This window comes from Peromyscus leucopus, chromosome 20 (assembly GCF_004664715.2).
Source record: "Peromyscus leucopus breed LL Stock chromosome 20, UCI_PerLeu_2.1, whole genome shotgun sequence".
NCBI lineage: Eukaryota > Metazoa > Chordata > Mammalia > Rodentia > Cricetidae > Peromyscus > Peromyscus leucopus.
Window position 1 is genome coordinate 49769710 of NC_051080.1, and position 19091 is coordinate 49788800.

General features: G+C 37.5%; 1 protein-coding gene across 2 annotated transcripts in view; it reads right to left on the reverse strand.

The window, feature by feature from the left end:
- Window positions 1–19091, reverse strand: part of Angpt1 (angiopoietin 1) — a 247086-nt gene that overhangs the window by 60469 nt on the left and 167526 nt on the right. Inside the window, exon 4 of one of the 2 annotated variants that reach the window (XM_028879305.2) lies at window positions 12050–12282. In XM_028879305.2, the coding sequence (XP_028735138.1) occupies window positions 12050–12282 (233 nt within the window). The remainder of the gene's footprint in view (window positions 1–12049; window positions 12283–19091) is intronic. The other variant, XM_028879306.2, reaches the window with a different exon arrangement.

A 19091-nucleotide genomic window follows, 5' to 3' on the forward strand; every position in this document is an offset into this window, starting at 1 on the left:
TTTCCAACAGTGTGACCAGAAATGTGTTTCTTTATCTTTCTCATGAATCACTTTTGTTGGTTCTCTACCTGGTCACAAAATGGCTGGCAACAGCCTCTAGGGCTATAGTATTACTGGTGTAAACAGAGTATCAAAAAGAGAGAATGCAGATAATTGTTATCTTAAAGACATATGTCAAGTGCATTGGGAGCTTTCAAGGAGAATGGACTCCATCTGCCAAACAGACTCAGGAAGACTGCCTCAAAGAGATAACACTTAAAATAATAAAACCTGCAGAACAGCTTAACAGAGGTAAAGTTTAAGAGCCTGGTATGCCAGTTCAAAGACTTCACTCATGCAGATATCAGCAATAAATCTAGAAAGTCTTGGGAAAGAGTCATTATTCATTCTTTTCATTTAACCTTATCTGTACAACCAAATCTTTGTCAGCTAAAGGGAAGAATAGGAACATGAGCAGGTGCATGTCTGTCTGTCACCAGCCAGCATTCAGTCAGTAAGCAACTGGAAGCTGAGACTAGCAACTGTTGACTGTCTCTTGCTTTTTCTCTTCATTTGGTCAACCGATATCAGCCCAGATGGTATACCAACCATCTAACTGACTTCAGGCAAGGGCCATGAAAGCTGAGGCAGAGGGTCACTTCAATTCAGATGAACCTTCAAGAGAAAACTTCCTGGAATGTGGACTTATTAATTCTTAATCTCTGCCACCCTAGAGAACACAGAGAGCCATTAGCCCTGCTTCCAGAGACAAGGCAAAACACTGGCTTCTCCTCCTAGTTACCTCCAAATAACTTGCTCCAAGAAGTCTATGACTCAGACATTCTTCTTAAGACTGATATGCGATGAATGATTCAAAGCTTTTCAAGTTTTGCAAATATTAGAATGCACATGGATAAAATTATCTGTTCAAGGAAGATAACCTAGTGGAATTTTCTGAACCAACATCATTAGGGAGATCATAGCATTTGGAATTGACCTAAATTTGTGATTTCAACAGGTCACTGAGGTTCAGTGAGCATAAGGATAAGGAAAAACGGCAAACTTGACAAGGGCCAAGCATGCTCACAACCTGATTGATGTGATTCTGTACTTCCCAGCCAGGTGTGTGGGCATTTTAAGGAAACTTCACTTTGAAGAAGTTCTCCAGAAATCTAAATAATTTACAGGGACTTTCAGAAGTAGAAGAAGATGCTTCTTTGCATTATAAGGGTGTGGGAAAAATGAGTTATTTACAGGTAGTCCACAGTTCAGTATTTTGTAGACATAGATATGAAGATGAAGGATACTTCCCTGTGATCTTATAGTATATGCACAAATATGTATAGCTACAAGAAAATTTTTATTAACTAATTCTTTTATTTATTTTACATCCTGACCACGTTTCCCCCTCCCTCCTCTCCTCCTGTTCCCTCCCCCATCTCACCTCTACCCCTCCATCCAGTGTTCCTCTGTTTCTGTTCTGAAAGGGGCAAGCCACCCATGGTGTCAAAAAGGCATGGCATACGAAGTTGAGGTAGGACTGAGCTCCTCCCTTTGTTTTAAGGCTGGACAAGGCAACCCAGTATAGGGAATAGGTACTCAAAAGTCAGCTCAAGCATTTAGGGGAAGGCCCTGATCCCACTGCTAGGAGTCCCACAAACAGACCAAACTATGCAACTGTCACACATATGTAGAGGGCCTAGGTCAGTCCCATGCAGGCTCCCTAACTGTAGGTCCAGAGTCTGTGAGTTCCTAGGAGCCCAGGTTAGTTGTTTCTGTGGGTTCACGTTATGTTTCAAAGTTGTATGGTATTGTTGTTATGTTTAAAATGCACATTCAAAGGTAAATATCTCTGGATTGCTTTGTGTAAAAAATGTAACCTACTGAAAACTGGCTATATATATGCATACACACATAATATATATATTCACCACGTAATATATACATTATATTTTTAAATACTCTTTTCCTGAAGTCTGAATTAAGTTAGCTAATGTTTCTCTTCTTTTCAAGGTTGATGGTGCTCTACATATTATCTCTGAATTCTCTCTGACTTTGGCATAAGGTAAACCAAACCTGAATATCATTTACTTACTACATTATCATTTCAATTTGTATATTTTGAAACAATGAACTATTTCACCTTTATCTGAAATATTTAAATGCATATTATATAATCTATAAATTCTTAAATATTTTCACAGTGGTACTATAATAAACATAATCATAATAAAAGCAGCCAGTGTTCATTGAGTACTACCAAATGCTACATTCTGAATTTTCTATATTCAGTTTGCTTTAAGTGTTTCATTCCATCCTTATAAACCTCTTACAAGGAGTTCTGGGGTATATTACTATGTAAACCAAGGACCAATGATGCATTTAATCTCATTAAAACTTGTAAGTGGCAATGCCCAGTGACCACAGTGATGGCGGATGTGGCTGTGGTTTGCTAGCTTCTGGTGTCAGACCAAGCTGAAATGAAACTTCAATAGACCATCTGACTTAGACACCCCATCACTACTGTTCTCTACTGCAAAGTCACACACAGTTTCTTAGGTGGTTTGATACAGGCCTTAATTCTGCATTAGTACAGGCTTTTCTCACGGAAGCAGGCTGCACAGAGAAGTGATAAGAGGCAGCTGTGACAGATGATGACATGAGAATAGAAGGGAGCCACAGGCAGCAGAACTGACCATGAAATGGGAATCCTCGTCAGAAATGTGCATCTGCGATGAGCCACAGCTTCAAAAGCTAATAGGATTAGGGATTAAGAGGTCCCTGGAGCTGGGCCTAGGACTGGGAGATACAGTTCAGTGGCAGAGATACAGTTCAGTGGTCTTATGTGCATGAAGCACTGAGTTTAACCAGCGTTACAGAAGGACCTCTAGTTTTGTGGTACATATTTTTGACATGAAAGAATAATGTCACATAGTTCTAGTGTAGTTTGATTGGGATATCTGAGTACTTTCTCCAATGGCCCTCTAATATGAAATATCTCAAGTGTTTAATGTATATTCATTTGCCCGGTACGAAAATAAGAGAGGAACAAAAAATTTGGCTAAAAATTTAAAACGAAGCTACAACTTCATTTAACGAAGTAATCCATCATTTTTCATAAGTTCTTTTTCTGTCTTTTCTCGTTGGGAACCCTACAGGCAGTTCTGAATGCTGCGTGACCCCTGCCACTTGATCATGAGGTCACTTCATTAACAAAGATATTTCGGGTTTCATGTGTGTTAATTTCCCATGTAATGTTTTCAGCCTGGCAGCACCGTATTGATGTTACACAAAAGGCTTTCCCCACATGTGGGAAAGCTTAAAAGGCATATTTTTTATGCCTTGTTATGAGTGGACAAATAACTGATTTCAGCAAAATCTATTAAAATGGAATGAAAGTCTCCAGGCGAGGCTGGACACACGGAGTCAGTGCCAGATGCTTCTGAAGGCTGCAGCACCAGGAAGCCTTCAAGGTTTTAAAGAAAATAAGGGCTGACTGTCACCATGTGACTGTCACTTCGCTCCTTACACTTGTGATAAGTGAACTTGGATTCTTGACTGTTCATTCAGGTTCCACATGTGGCTCCATTCTGTTCACAGGACTTCCTAAGGTGTTAGGAGAAGACAGGGAATGATTGATTGAAACCAGGAAGAAGGCAGTTATGGTCTAGGACACTGGGCAAGCACTTGGGTGTGTGATATTTTATATTAAGCTACCTAGCAGCAGAGCTGGACTTAAATCTGATATCCTCACTTCTGTTTTTTCTAACTATATCACCCCGTACTGCCCTCCAGATGACATATCCCACAGTTACACCAAAAAACTCTGAAGGGAACATCCAAGACGGATACATGGGGCTCGAAGACTTAGGATGGCTGAGATGAGCTGTGCATATGTGCGCCTACAAGTTTAAATACCTGACCATACCTCCCTTCACACTGGCACTTCTACTTCAAACTGAACCCTAAGTTCAAGTTCATGGTTACTAAAGAATTCATTCTAATGTGCAATCATAATATTCATATTTAAATATAAGTATAAATTCATGTAAAACATTAAATATACAAATTAAAAGAAACCAGACATTGATATTACCTTTACAATTTTGATTTTATAAATCCATTATAAAAGTGGGTCATCTTTGGCAGGTCCCATATTAACACAACTCAACATGGATGGTTTGGCTCAGAATGTGAATAGCATCGCCATCTCTAGGATTAGATATGACAGTACTCAAAAGGAGTTATAATTCTTTAGCCTGAAGAAAATTGAGAATTTATATAAGGAGCCAAAATGCTTTGTTTTTTTAAATTATTATTATTATTATTAGTAGTAGTAGTAGTAGGAGTAGGAGGAGGAGGAGGAGGAGGAGAGAGAGAGAGAGAGAGAGGTGTTTTGCAGGCACACAGTGCCATAGCATGTGAGAGCAGTTCAGAGGATAACCCTCAGACATTGGTTCTCTCTGTCACTGTGGGATCAGGAGATTGAAGTCAGGTAATAGGGATTATACATGGAATGCCTTTACTTACTGAGCCATCTTATCATAGTTTAAAGCTTTTATGGATTACTAGAGTTTTAAAGATATTTTGCAGTTGACTTTTAAAAAATTCTTATGTTAAAATACTTGTGTATGTATTTAAAGCTAAATATACAGTGTAATGTGTCTCAGACTTTACTCTTTATCCTCCCTTCTGAAAGTGCAAAAATTTCCACGACATTTTTACTCTACAGTTCATAAGATGTATACCCCCTGAATTATTGAATAATACTATTTTTTTTCCTCAGGGTAGTTATAGGTATCAAGTCCTATAACCAACTAACGTCTACTGTCACTGTGGAGCCTGGACTCATAAAATAGCTACAGAATTTGACTTGTATATGGTTGAGTCCAAGAAAGTATTAGTTAAGGCTCTCTTCAAACTATTGTGCTGAATGGTTGCCTGAATGGTGCAGGTCATGGGAGCTCAAGAGAACCAGGAATGGAGTGTTTTCATCATCATGTTGAAACATGAAGGGAACTCTTTTTTTTTTTTTTTTTTCCAATGGGCCTTTCATTGTGGAAATGCCCAGGCCTAGCTGGAACCAGGAGATACTACCACTGTGCAGATAGCTCATGTAGTTTCTGAAGTAGAAACTAATTTTAAAAGAGAACCACAACCTTTCAAATCTCCCTCAAAAGATGTGGTTTAGAATTTGTTCATGGATGAGGTCAGCAACTGTAGTTTTTAATTTTGCTATCAGTACTTTGGCTATCCACTCACTATTTATCCCTTTTTTAAAATAAAAATTACAGCTTTTCAGAAGGCAGATAACATGCTCCATCTGAAAGAAGAAACCCACTATGTCCAAAAGTAAACAATCTCTTTCCCCTTAGGCCACTCTGTTTTATGAAAGGAAGTGTTAGATAGCGTGGTTCATTTTACGGAAATTGTATATGTTTGACATAGAATTTTCTGTCAAGATAAAGCATTTCCTCCACTCAATGGGAACAAGTGCTCACTGTAGTATGCAGCCGATATCTGTTTATTTTCCTTCCTTTCTCTTTCTACCTAATGTTCAATTGTGCATTACAAGTGGTCAGCAAAAAACTCAAGTATTTCCCTCAGTCAATGAAAGTGATATTTCCTATTTTCTCAATATTTATCTGAGTGGCTTTCAAAAACTTTTAATTTCCTCCCACCACTTGCCATGTTTTTAGAGTCATTCTGAAATCAAGAGACGTGCAGTTCAAACTCTCCCATCTCTTGACTGGATGATTTACATCAAAAATTCAATAGACACCGCACAGGAGGTAAATTCCTTTCAGATGGTAGAGTTATTCTGAAAACCGAGCCAAAGGACTCTGCGGTACTAGGAAGGAAGCAGATGCTTCAGTTCACCTTTTTAAAGAAGTCCAGAAGACTGAAAATAATGATCACATGTTCATACCATTGTAATCAGCCTCTGGGAAAGGCACTTTAGCCCACTGAAAAATTTGTCTTATCAGTCATTATGGCTCTCAGATCATGTGAAAGAATTTTTTAAAGAGACTCCCATGGGAGGTTCCTAAAACTTAGTATGTGAATTTCTTAGTAGGGAACTGAGTATATCATTATGCCTGGGTCCTCTGCATTTATTTTTGTGTCCTATGTATTTGCCAATCTGAGACTTTTACCTATCCTTTAACATCAGAGTTTCTTGAATGTAGTTGGTCTTCAGTCTATACAACTGAGCCGTGCGGTTGCCTGCCACCGTCGTATGCCAGCTCCGAAATCTTTGTGCACACATACATATGTGTGTGTGTATTTGTGTGTGTGTGTATTTGTGTGTGTGTGTGTATTTGTGTGTGTGTGTGTGTGTGTGTGTGTGTGTGTGTGTGTGTGTGTGTGTATTCTACCGGAGAGGGGACACCACTCCTGACTGCTCTCCCTCATCACACTGCTCACTAATAATTTGCTGGTGTTATATTTTTTAATATGCTCTCTAAAGAACTCTAAATTTGAATTTCCTGTTTTAGTTTGATTTTACATTTATTATTTTATAAAATGAGCTCACAATTGTAAACAAATGTGTGCCTGTGTAATTGTGCTCCCCTGTACTACTCCCTGCTCTTCTTCAAATTCATGGCCTCCTTTTTCACTAATTGCTATTGCGTGTGTGTGTGTGTGTGTGTGTGTGTGTGTGTGTGTGTGTGTGTGTGTAATATTAAATATATTTCTAAATAATGTGTTCCAGTAGGTATAATGTTACTTGTGTGTATGCTTTTAGAGAATTTTTTTTTGTAAAATGCAAAGGCCGTTCCATCTCTTTATACTGACAATGGATTTTGTCATTATTTAGAGGTAAAAAAAAAAATCTTGCTTAAAGAAGATGAAAGTTTCTCTCTCAGTTGACCTCTTTCACATCCTCTTTCACACTCTCTGCCCTTGAGTCTGAGATTTAGCTCATTGATCTACATATACTAGTCCTATATATGTTGCTATGCCTTCTGGACAACACACATGTTACTTGTGCTCTCTACAAAAGGGCTGGTCCTCTACTGTATTCCTTTCAAGGACTTAGCCATCATCTCTCTATTAGAGCCAACCTACCTATGCTTTAATACTGGGCCCATTTTTTCTAGGTATGAAGATAAATTACTCATATTTTTAAGTTCCCCATGGAAGTAACAAGATGTGCTAGACTTGCTAAATCCTCCATAATGTTTTAGTGAGAACAAACTTAATACAGATAAAGTTTATATAGTACTAGAATCACACTAAACATTCAATAAAACCAATAAGAAAAGTCTATAAATGCTGGGTGGTACCCTTACTCTGTCCTGATGATGACATTGTATGTGGTGTGTGTGTGTGTGTGTGTGTGTGAGTGTGTGTGTGTGTGTTGCTGTGTGTGCAGATGCACTTGTGTGTGCCAGAAGTGCACCTCAGGCTTTCTTTCCCAGGTGTCATCCACCTTGTGTACTGAGATAGGGTCTCTCACTGACCCAGATCTTGCCAAGCAGGCTAGGCTATTTGGCTAGTAGAGCCCAGAAGATTCACGTTTTGTCTCTCCACCTTCTCAACATTGGGATTATATGGCTTTCCCCCTGCCCAGCTTTTTTCCCATCATTCCTGGGGATCCAACTCAGGTCCCGATGCTCACATAACTGGTCCTTTACTGACTGTGCTAGCTCCCAGGTCTCCTTGCCAGGATTTTAGTACACATGTGTGGCTAGTGCCTGCCAACCTGGGTTCACCACTAATGAAGAATTCAGGAACAAAATACTCATTTGATTGTTTTTCTATCAAACTCCAGTTTCCTTGAAGCCACTAAAATACTAAGACTAAAGTATATCGTCTCTCCCCAGGCATATGAACAATGTGAGTACATGTAGGACGTTAAGTTTTTGATACATCAAAACAAAAAGAACCATTATTCCCTGGAAGAGACTGTATAAAAGAGTAGTTGTTACAAAACTATTTTTGAATGAAAGATGAATTCATGAATCACATTTTGGTACAGCAGGAATGGGCTCTAAGCTGACTTGAATGAGATAACGAATGTGTCACTTCATGATTAGCCTGGAGAGTGGTTCCTCTTTTCAGTTTTTCTTTTCTTGCCTGTTTTTTATTGTTCTTTTTCAATTCTTTGCCATTAATTAAAGTCTCAATTTTGTATTATGATGTGGTTCCTACTGCTTCCAATGTATGTGGCGATATCTTAATAATCACCAGTGTACAGGGATGATGTTGACTAGTGGCGGTAGTCACAGTGCTCAGTTGTCTTCTCTAAAGCATTTTAAACATTGTTTCCATGCCATTGTCAGTGTGAACTTTTTAATTCTAGCAATAACTATGATCTGCCCAAAAGCACGAAGCAAGCCACTAAGCTGTGACACTGTGACAACACTGAAGGCCATATTTCTCTAGTGGGTAATGTGCCTAAGAATAAATGTGACCCAATGTTTGCAAAGATTACACAAAAATAAATGTGGTATCCGGAAACTGCAAAAAGTGGCTATGATGCAGTCTGAAAAGACTGCTAGCCTAAGATATAACTGTTGCCTGCCCAGTGCAAGAGGAAAGCCTGGTGGGTTGGTACTGAAAGTATGTTTCTTAGGAAATTTAGAGTAAGTGGTTTGTGTGGCATCGTATGTTCTAGTATGAAAGCACTAGGAAATGGAAGTGATGGCTCCATGGAAAGATGGGTTTGCAGTTTTTGGATCAAATGAAATTTGGAGGAAGTTACATATCTGCTCATTGTGTACCAGGCATACTTTGCCATGGAACATTAATACATCATCACATAATTTTCATTTCTTTGTGATAAAACATATAAAATTGAATCCCAGAGAAACTTGAACTATCCAATAGACTGCATGTATTTATGATGTTCCACGAGCTCCTTGTGTAGAAGTGGTAATCCCATTTTAGACATCAGAAAACTGAGACTAAAAGAAGCAGCTTGGGAGGCTCTTGGGAGTTAGTCTAGAGCACTGTGTTCAGTTGTACACTGAAGAAATCCTGCTTGCAGACAACACTTAATTAATGTTTGTTCAATCAAATTTTGTTCTGTAGGAGAGATAGAAAGGACTAAAGCTTAGTGCCTGACCGTATGCCTTGCTTTATATCAAACATCTCATTTCATTCCTCCCCTGTCATGGCAAAGTAGGCAAAATTATCCTGCCAGATGTTTTCTACCTAACCACTGGACAGAGAAAACTCATTAAGAATGTATTCTTGTGGGCTATATGGCATTATATTTGAGATCATGCCCCAAATGACTAAAGTAGATTGAACCCAAAGTTAAATTTTTTTTGTAAGTTGCATAAAACTTGTTATTATGACACTTTTTGAACTCTCAATATTTATTTTAGGAAATTTAATGTCACATTATGGTATATTAATTTTGCAATATTTATATGCATATAAATTTAAAAGTAAAATAATTTCATGAAGTCATTTGATAAACAATAAACCTATATAATCAATAAATTTTGGTCATAAAATAAAGATTGGAAATGTGTTTCATAACTAAAATTAAATCAAAGTTTACAACTAGCAACTTACATTTAATTTACGACTATGGTATATATACTTTAAAATTCAAATGTCAAATAACTAAAGACTATGTGTGGCTCAATTGAAAATATAAAGACAAAGAAGAATAACATCTTGATAGAAACCATAGTGAGAGGCACATCTGTTGCGTGCCTCTTTAGCGAGCTAAAATGGCCAGAACACTGCATTGAGATTAGTGTTCTCACTAAAGGGAATGCAAACACACAAGAACAAAGTCTGCAGCGATGGGAGCCCAAACCTCGGTGGAGCATCACTCAGTCCTCTCCAAAGTTTTACGTCTTCAGCTAGGACAAGATTTGTTTTATGGCTGCATCATTAAAAGGAAGAATTATACCTGAAGTGTTAGTGTGTCAGACAATTCAGCCTGTGATACTATTTCCACGGTTCTGTAGATGTTCTCATCATAAAGCAGACACGGACACCTTTCCCACACCCTGGGTAGATGCTCAGGGTGGCTGGCACCTGTCATATTTGCTATCATAATTTCTCAATAAATGAACAGAGAAGACATTTGGTTACTGATATTGGAGTCGAACTTCAAACCCAGGCAGAAATTTTAAAGTCACCCTCCTTGCTTCTCACAGCTTACAGACATGTTTATTAGACAAACACCGGGGGATGAAATTAACTTGTGATAAGTAGGCAGACATATGAGCTCTGTGAGAATTCCCATGCTGGACATTTCTGAAATCATGCAAAAAGAAAAAAAAATACTACCCAACTCCATGTGCTTAAGTCTTGGGATGATAAGAAAAATATGTTTTCAATCTTTCTCCCAACGTATTCATCTCAATATGAGAATAGATACGTCTCATATTAATACTTAATTTATAAATACTCATGAGCTCTATTAAAATTCTCTGGCAAAATCCTACCATGCTTTTCTTCCAGTGGACTCTAGCTTAGAGTTTGGCAGGCTCTGTCTGATTAGCAGGTTTTTTTCTTCCCAATCACATTACTGAGCACACCCAAATGGAGCTCTCCAGACTCACTGTTTAAAACAAGTTCTTTACAAAATATTTCTGAGGCTTGTTTAGACTATCTAAAGGAGATACAATGTAAGGAAATGGAGTGTAAAAGAAATGTGAAATGTCTCTAAAACAAGATCATTTCATGTAAAGTTATCTTGTGTATGCCTATCTTGACATGAAAGCATGAAACGGGGCTTTTTTTTTTTTTTTAATGTAGCACCATGAGTCAAGGATCTGTCACATGTGTACATTGCATACCCACACTGAACCGTGACGTGAATGGTCACACAAGCCACAGCTCAATGACTACAATCAGTTTCAGATGTAAGCGGCGCTCTCGCTTATCTCCGTTTATAGTCCCATCTCTACTCCAAAGGGCTGATTGCAGAGAAGAACTACATAAGATAAGCTCAGGCTCCCAACGTTAAAGCTCTCTACTGAGCTGCAGGCCAGGACTCTGCTTCAACTGGATATGTGCAAAAGGGCATTGCTCAGCCATGGTTGGGAAAGAGTAGTGTGAGATGTTCAAATGGAAAGGAGTTTGCTGCATGAGCCTGGTGACCTGAATTTGGTCTTCAGAACCCACATAGATGTGGAAGCAGAGAAGCAACTCCATGAAGTTGTCCCTTGACCCACACATGTGCACTATGGCACACACATACTCATATTCATACATACATCAGTCCTACACACAATAAAGAAAGAAGAGTAAATGGATGGATAGCTTCTCAAGACATATTGACTTGCAGCTGTGAGGTTATATGGCTCTAGATATTCCAGTCATATACAATTTAAGTTTCAGCATCACAAAGACATCCCAAAAGTGCATAGATATCACTGTCATATCTCTGCACAGGATCAAGGACAAGGGATCTTAGTGAATACTTTACAACAACCATCTTTCCTTACTATAAAAATTATTGAGGACCATCTCTTTCCTCTTTTCTATACATGTATCACTTCCCTCTCTCCTGAAAATGGAAACAATTAAAATTATAAACCAAGAACCCCCCCTGAAAAAACTCATCCCAGAGCTCTGAACTAATTCTGAGTATTGCCTACTTTCTGTCCTATACAAAAGTATCTAACACCATAATGTCAAATATATAACCATCACTATATAAGAGATTTTATCAGTGATAAAAATACCAAGAATGAGCCAGGCAGTGGTGGCTCACACCTTTAATCCCAGCACTTGAGAGGCAGAGACAGGAAGATCTCTGTGAGTTCCAGGCCAGCCTGGTCTACAAAGTGTGTTGCAGGACAGCTAGAACTGTTACACAGAGAAATCATGTCTCAGAATAAAAAAAAAAGAACCAAGAATGAAAGATAATTTTTATAAAATCCTTTTAGAAAGACATTGCAGATACCCAAATTCAAACTTAAAAATCCATGTTCTGAACTTAGAGAGCTGTGAAAACTGTCAGCTAACTCTCATGAATGCTTTTCCCACTGCATTTGTACTGGCAATAGTGCAACAGAGAACAGAGCAGCAAACCTTTACTCGCTTGCACAAAACAAAATATCTACAAAGCCAGAGGAAGGGAAGGTCTTACCACCTTCTTTAGTGCAAAGGCTGACGAGGTTGTGGACCGTGTCCATGAGTTCCAGCTGTTGCTTCTGGAGAACGCTGTTGTTGTTGGTGGCTCTGCTCAGTTGCTTCTCTAACTCCTGGATGATGAAGGTTTGACGGGTAACCAAACCTTGAAGGTTTTCCTTCTCTTCCTTCAAAGTGTCCAATTCTTCTTTGTGTTTTCCCTCCATTTCTAAAATTTTATGTTCTAATAAACTACAAGGAAAGGAAAATAAGACTTAATTCTTAAAGTGCTAGAGAAATAGTACTGTAATCCTATTTGTTCCCAAGAGTAAGATTAGAAGTTTAAATTATATGTAATGTGTGTGTATTTGTGCGGGCATACATATTTGCTTACACATGCCATGGTGCATTTGCACATTTCAGACAATAATTTACAAGTGTCAGTCACTTCCTTCCTATGTGGGTTCTGAGGATTGAACTCAAATCTGCAGTCTTGCTTGTTCATAAAAGTGTTTTTTAAGGGACAAAAAAATATATGTATGACAAAAAATGTATATAGTGTCAGCCATGTGAAAAATACAAATCCAAACCACAGTGAGCTTCTATTTCACCATTGGCAGAATGCCAGTCATTAAGAGACTAGCAACAAAGAGCCCCAGTGGCTAAGAACACTTACTGCTCTTATAGAGAACCCAGGTTCTTTTCTCAGCACCCATACAGCAACTTACAATTGCCCTTGCAATTGCAGTTACAGAAGATTGAAATGCCTCTTTTAACCCCCATGGACCCATGCATGCACCTGGATCATATACATACTCATGCACACATATACACATAAAATTGATTATGAAAAAGAAAACAACTTCAAATGCTGACAAAGATACAGACAAGGAAACTTTTATACAAATAAGACTCTATCGAGGCAGATTCTGCAGGACCAGAATGTAAAATTAAACAATCCTGCATTAAACCTCCAGCTTACTTTGAAGCCAGACTTCTGAATGAGATCTAGGGAATCACAGGTTCTGAAACTATGCAGGCAGCTCAGGAAAGGAAAAATCCATTAGATGAGCACCATAGTTTTACAGAGATACATGGGATACTTTGCTCAGAGTGATTCAACCTTAGGAAGCTTCTCTCAGCACTCTTCCAATGACGCCCTCCTTAAGCCGTGTGCATAAAAAGCGACAGATAATGCAGAAGCACTTGGGGTTCTGAGCAACTGACTTGAAATAAAACGCATTTTACACTTTATAGAGTGTCTAATATACTAGTATTCTTGTGGGGAAAGGCTTACTCAGTTTTCTTAGTTCTGTTTTCAGACGGTTCCAAGCAGTCCTTAGTTTACAAGGTGCTATTCCAATGCAGCACACCCAGAATGGGCACTTAATTTACCTTGGAGAAATATAGAGCTGAATCATTCCTATAAGTCTTCAAAAAGAAGACACTAGGGAGTGTTTTAAATTTAATACTTAAATTATACAATCTAGTGTGTTTGAAGAGTCAAACTTTCCAACTGTTTGCGCTAAGGGGTAAGATGTAACATCTGATCATCTTTACACAGATGAAGAAATGTGGCAAGAAATGCCCAAGGACCATCCAGATCTTTGCTAACAAATGTGCTCTCCAAAGGAGAATGTAGCCTAGTATATGGCAGAACAAGTGCTGGAGAGCTGGGCCCATGTGTGAGACCTGCCTAATTCACAGAACTTTTGGGAGTGAGCCAAGATTCACATAGGCGAGTTCCACATTTATACCCAATAAGGGAAGCCACATTTCTCTCCCGAGATTCCTTCATTTTACTAGATGCCAGTAAGAAAGAATCCTTCACTTCTACTGACCATACAGAAACCTCTATTTGGAAAGTGACTAGGAGAAATCGCGAGGGTCATTTATATTTGTTTAAATCCCCTGTTCAGAACTGAAAAAGTTAGAAAAGGAAGCCAGAGTAAGATGAAAGAAAGGATCTCTAGGGGATGAGTATGATGCAGTATCTTTTAGTAGTTTCTTCTGTGCCAATAACTTGTGGCTGCTAGAGAAACTCATAAGGGGGGAAAAACAGAGATGGGTAGGGGAGAAAAGCAGTCAAGTATTCTATTGTCCATATTGGTTAAAAATGTCATCCACATACCACTTAACTGAGGAGTTCTCTGCTGTGGGTGGTGGGGGAGCCTTCCTCTCTGCTTGTAGACTTTTGGCTTTTGATCTGAGAATTAACCACAATTGATGCTCCAGCTCATTTTTAGTTTACTTTTTAGTTATGCTTGCTCCTATTTCTGGAGTAGTGATCAGATACATGACTCCCACAATTTAGAGTCATTAACTTATAAGAAAATTGTGTGTCAGACTCCCATCAGTGATAGTATACCACCAGGAAATCTTTAGCATTAACTGCTAAAATGATAATCATGTATATATAGCTCATGGCTTGGAAGCTAAAGAGACATATGATGCTGGATAAAAGTTCTAAATAACATTTTTGTCCCAGAAGTAAAATCAGAACTGGCCTTCCAGGTTTCCTAATTAGCAGACAATATCAGGTTCTAGTTATAAGTCATATTTATTAGTTGCTAAATACCAATAGTTATGTGGAATATAAGATGGCAGTATTTCCACACTAAGGATTTATTTTTAGACAGCAAACCTCAGAGAAAAATCATAAGCAACAAGAAACTTCTGTTTCCAACATAATACATTTTTCATACTTTGCATCAATATTTTTCCACTTCTGCTTCTAATGTACTGCAAGAACAGCGCATATACTGGGGTGGCTGCTACTCTACTAGAGATGTCAGTAAAAGACATTGGTTGTTTTGTTTTGCTTTGTTTTTCAGCACAATTTAGAAAGCTATGAGAATGAAAAGTTGATTAAGGAAATCCTTGATCCAAAGAAAACAGTCTTGGATATTGTTCTTTCCTTTGCAAAAGGAATATACATTAGTATAATTGAAAGAACATTAATTTTTGTAACTTATTAAATGGGTGTTAATCTACCATGACTTCCAGGTATCAAGTGGCATTAACCCAGCCTGTCACCTTAGAAGAGATATTCATGAAGACAAGGAAGCATCCATCATAGTGATTCAAGAAGATAATGATCAAAGACATCTCGAAGGACTGGGAAACCAAAGCAGCACCTCTCTGGCTACAAGAATACTGGGACCTTACCATATGGAATAGATAAGGTTTCCCAGAAAGTATTTCCTTAGATACTGTCACTTCACTCAGGTCTCTTAGCCCTCCTAGTCCAGTTATGTTCTAGTACTGTTATAATCAATCTTTTATGTGTGATAATCTTTAGCCTCCTTCAGAATGGTCATTTCTTCCTGACCTTTCCATCTCCTTTGAAGGTATTCATCCTCTTTTATATCTACCCTTAATGTGTGGTTTCCAAAAGACTTCTATCTTTGTTTCTTCCTATTTATTGGCTGTTTGTGCACTTTGGAATCCAACCTATTTCCCCTATTAATTCCAAAATGGTTTGAATTCAAAATTCACTTTCTAAAAGGTATATACAGTTTATAGCTATTAACACATTTGTAATATAATATTAGCGTTGTATAACACTTAAGAAAATCCCTATCTCCTTTGATTCTTTTCCTTAAAGATGTGTTTTTATTTTTATTCTACGTGTATGGGTGTTTTGTCTGCATATATGTCTGTGTACTATACACATGCAAAGTCCATGGGGACCAGAAGAGAGAATCAGATTCTCTAAAGCTGGAGTTATGGTTTTTAGCTGCCATGTGGGTGCATGGAACTGAATCTGTGTAAAAGATTGTGGAAGAGCAACAGCTTAATCATCTCCTCAGTCTCTCTGTTGATTCTTAAGACATGAATTTTCAAATAAATTATTTTCAAGCCCTAGAATAGAGGTAGCAATATAAATTTCTTACCAAAACCTTAACATACATATTAACTGTTGGAACCAGGTTTTACAAAACATGTTTCAGTGGTTTTATGTTAGAAATCTGTACAGATTTCCACTGCTATGAAAATGACTCACATCTCTTTGATGCAGTATAATGCAACCTTTACCGTATGTGATGGCTTGAAGAGGAAATGCTCCCCCACAGACTTGGGCATGTACTTGATCCCCAGTGTGGGCTACTATTTGGGTAGGTCTGGGAGATGTGACCTTGCTGGAGAAAATATGTCACTGGGGGCAGGTTTTAGGTTTCAGAGTCACAAGCCATACCCAGTTTTCTGTCTCTCTAGTTCATGCTTACAGTTCAAGAGGTGAGCCCTGATTACCACACCTGCTGCCATACCTACACTGAGTCATCACCACCTCTAACGCTACTCTGGAACCATACACTCATGGTATTTTATTATAGAAATAGAAAACACCAATCATCAAGGTACCACCTGAAACATCTCCTTAACATTTGTTCTTCACCCTCTGATTGGTTTGGGAGCTTGTGAGTCACAGTGTTTGAACTTATCCATTTTCCCCACCTATAGGAATAATCTTTTAAAAATCCAAACAGATTTTTTTAAAGATATATTTTATTTATTTATTTATTTATTTATTTATTTATTTATTTGTGTGTGTGTGTGTGTGTGTGTGTGTGTGTGTGTGTGTGTGTGTGTGTGTACGTGTGCCCACAGAGGAAGGCAAATGCATCAGATCCCTGCTGCAGTTACAGGGAGATGTCAGATTCCAGACACAAATACTAGGAACTGAACTGAAGTCATTTAAAAAATAATGTGTGTTTTTAATCAGTGAGCCACATTCCCAGTGCCAAGGGTTTCTTAATTATAGCTCTACCTTAAAATGTCTGCCATCAAATTTAATTTTTTTTATCCAATACACTGATCATATTCTATCTGATCCCTGAATCTGTCTATAGATACTCTATCATTACTCCTAATTAGAAAAGTCCGAAGAGCCTTTCTTCATTTGGCATGGAGACCACTAGACAGGAAAGTTGAGTCTTAGGGCATTAAATCCTAAAAATGGACAGGCAAGTTGTTGATTTCCCTGATGATAACATTTAACAAGTTTAGCTGAGGTTTAAGCTCATAACAAAACACGGGATGCTGACCCCAAACTTCAGTGCATGGGTTTTTGTTTCAGAGTTTATTAAACAGAAAGAGAACTCCACTGTCAAGTTTGTGGAAGATTCGGATTGAATAAACCATTTTCCCCGGGATGCTTCTTTTGAGATTAGTGTTTCATGGAGCAACAGTTTACCAACTGTGCATCCAGTCTATACAAATTGAGCTACAAATTCCAAAACAGAGTTTCTCACAGGATTTTCAGTACTTCCTGTTTCCCATCTTTCTGGGAGCACTTTGAGAAGAGACATGCATAGGATTTTGGCACTTAACTTCTAGTTTGAGGCAGAGGTGCACTTTAATGAAGAATAAAATAAACAAAATAATCTAGGTCTTGAACTTCAGTAAAAGCTTGTGAAAGAATATACATAATTTGAACATTCTGACTGATTTGCTTGCCCTGCACACACCGTCCCTTTCTACAATATATCTTCTTGGAAATATTTAAAACCATTGGATACATCTTGAAACTTTCACATAAATGCTCTCCCTTTCAAATTGTTTCCCACAATAGAATTCTTAACATAGCAGCCAATGAATGCCTAGTGGTGAGAACTGCCTATGCTGTGTGTAAATATAGCTCTTGACTCAAGGAAGAGATGTTGAAAATATAGAAACCTTCTCATTTTTATCTGTCTGAACTTATTTACAAATGTTTTAATTATTTCCTTGCTTGTAGTATGCACTGTGTTGCCATATGGTGCAAATATGGGCACGCAAAGGATGAGCTTTTTCTAGATTAAATTTATAATTTATTACTAAATTAAATACTAAATTCTCTTTCATAATACAGTTGCATTTGTTTGGTAATTCAAATTTGGGGCAGAATTATAAACACTCTGAAGTCAGCATCAAACAGTCAGCTTTTCAAAGCCTGAGGAAATAACAATAAGCTAAATAAATATACGGTAGAAGCCAGAAATAAGGAAGAAAGAAGTCTGATACGCTTTGTGACTTAAAAACATGTAACACATATATTTGAAAATAGGTTGAAAAATAAATGTTTAACTTGATAAAATATTTATATATATAATAACAGAATATATATACCACAAAGAATTCATATGAGTTAGTAAAGCAAAGACAAGTGATATAATAAAATCAAAGCACATGGACAATCCAGTCACAGAAGAAATGCAAATAGCTAACGAGCATGACAAGATGATACCCTAGTAAGCGTAGCAGGAAGGTTTGGAAGATTAAAACACACACACACACATACACACACACACACACACACGGAGAATAGAAAATTCAAAATAATTGTTTACATTTTACAAAATTTTAAATAATCAATATGTATCTAATGAATAATACTTTATTAGTATGAAATTGAATATATGTTGGGTGTAGTTGCACACATCTCTCTTCTCCACATTTGGGAAGCTGAAGCAGGAGTACTGTGGCAAGTTCAAGTCTAGTCTTTGCTACATAGTGAATTCCTAGCTAGCCTGGACCAGTTAATGAAATTCTGTCTCAAAAATGTGAAACAAACCAAAAAAAATATAATAAAAAATGAATAAGGCAAAGTGCAAATTATGGTATATTAAAATTGAGTTGGTATTTATTCTTCAAATTAAAAGTTTTGATTGCATACGATTACACATATATTAATGTAAGATATTTTTGACATATTTTATGAAATAATAGGAATAAGCCTATATTTAAAATATATGTACATAGCCTATAAATATGTACATATATATACAACTGTATGTTAGAATGTGTTTGTGTAAACACCCTAAAGGTTTATATAGCTGCATAAAAATATGTACACTATATATTCATGATTACATTGATAGTGTATTTGTAGAAAGAATAGATGAATAAGCACTATATTGTAGAGCAGTTGGTGCAAAGGATATGCAAGGGAAGGTAATGATGTGGAATTAGCCAAACTTTGGTCTTTAATTGTATATATTCATATACCACTTGTAATCTGCTTTGCTTTTTAAATTTTTTCAAGGAATGAATTTCCTAGAAATCTATAATGGACTTTG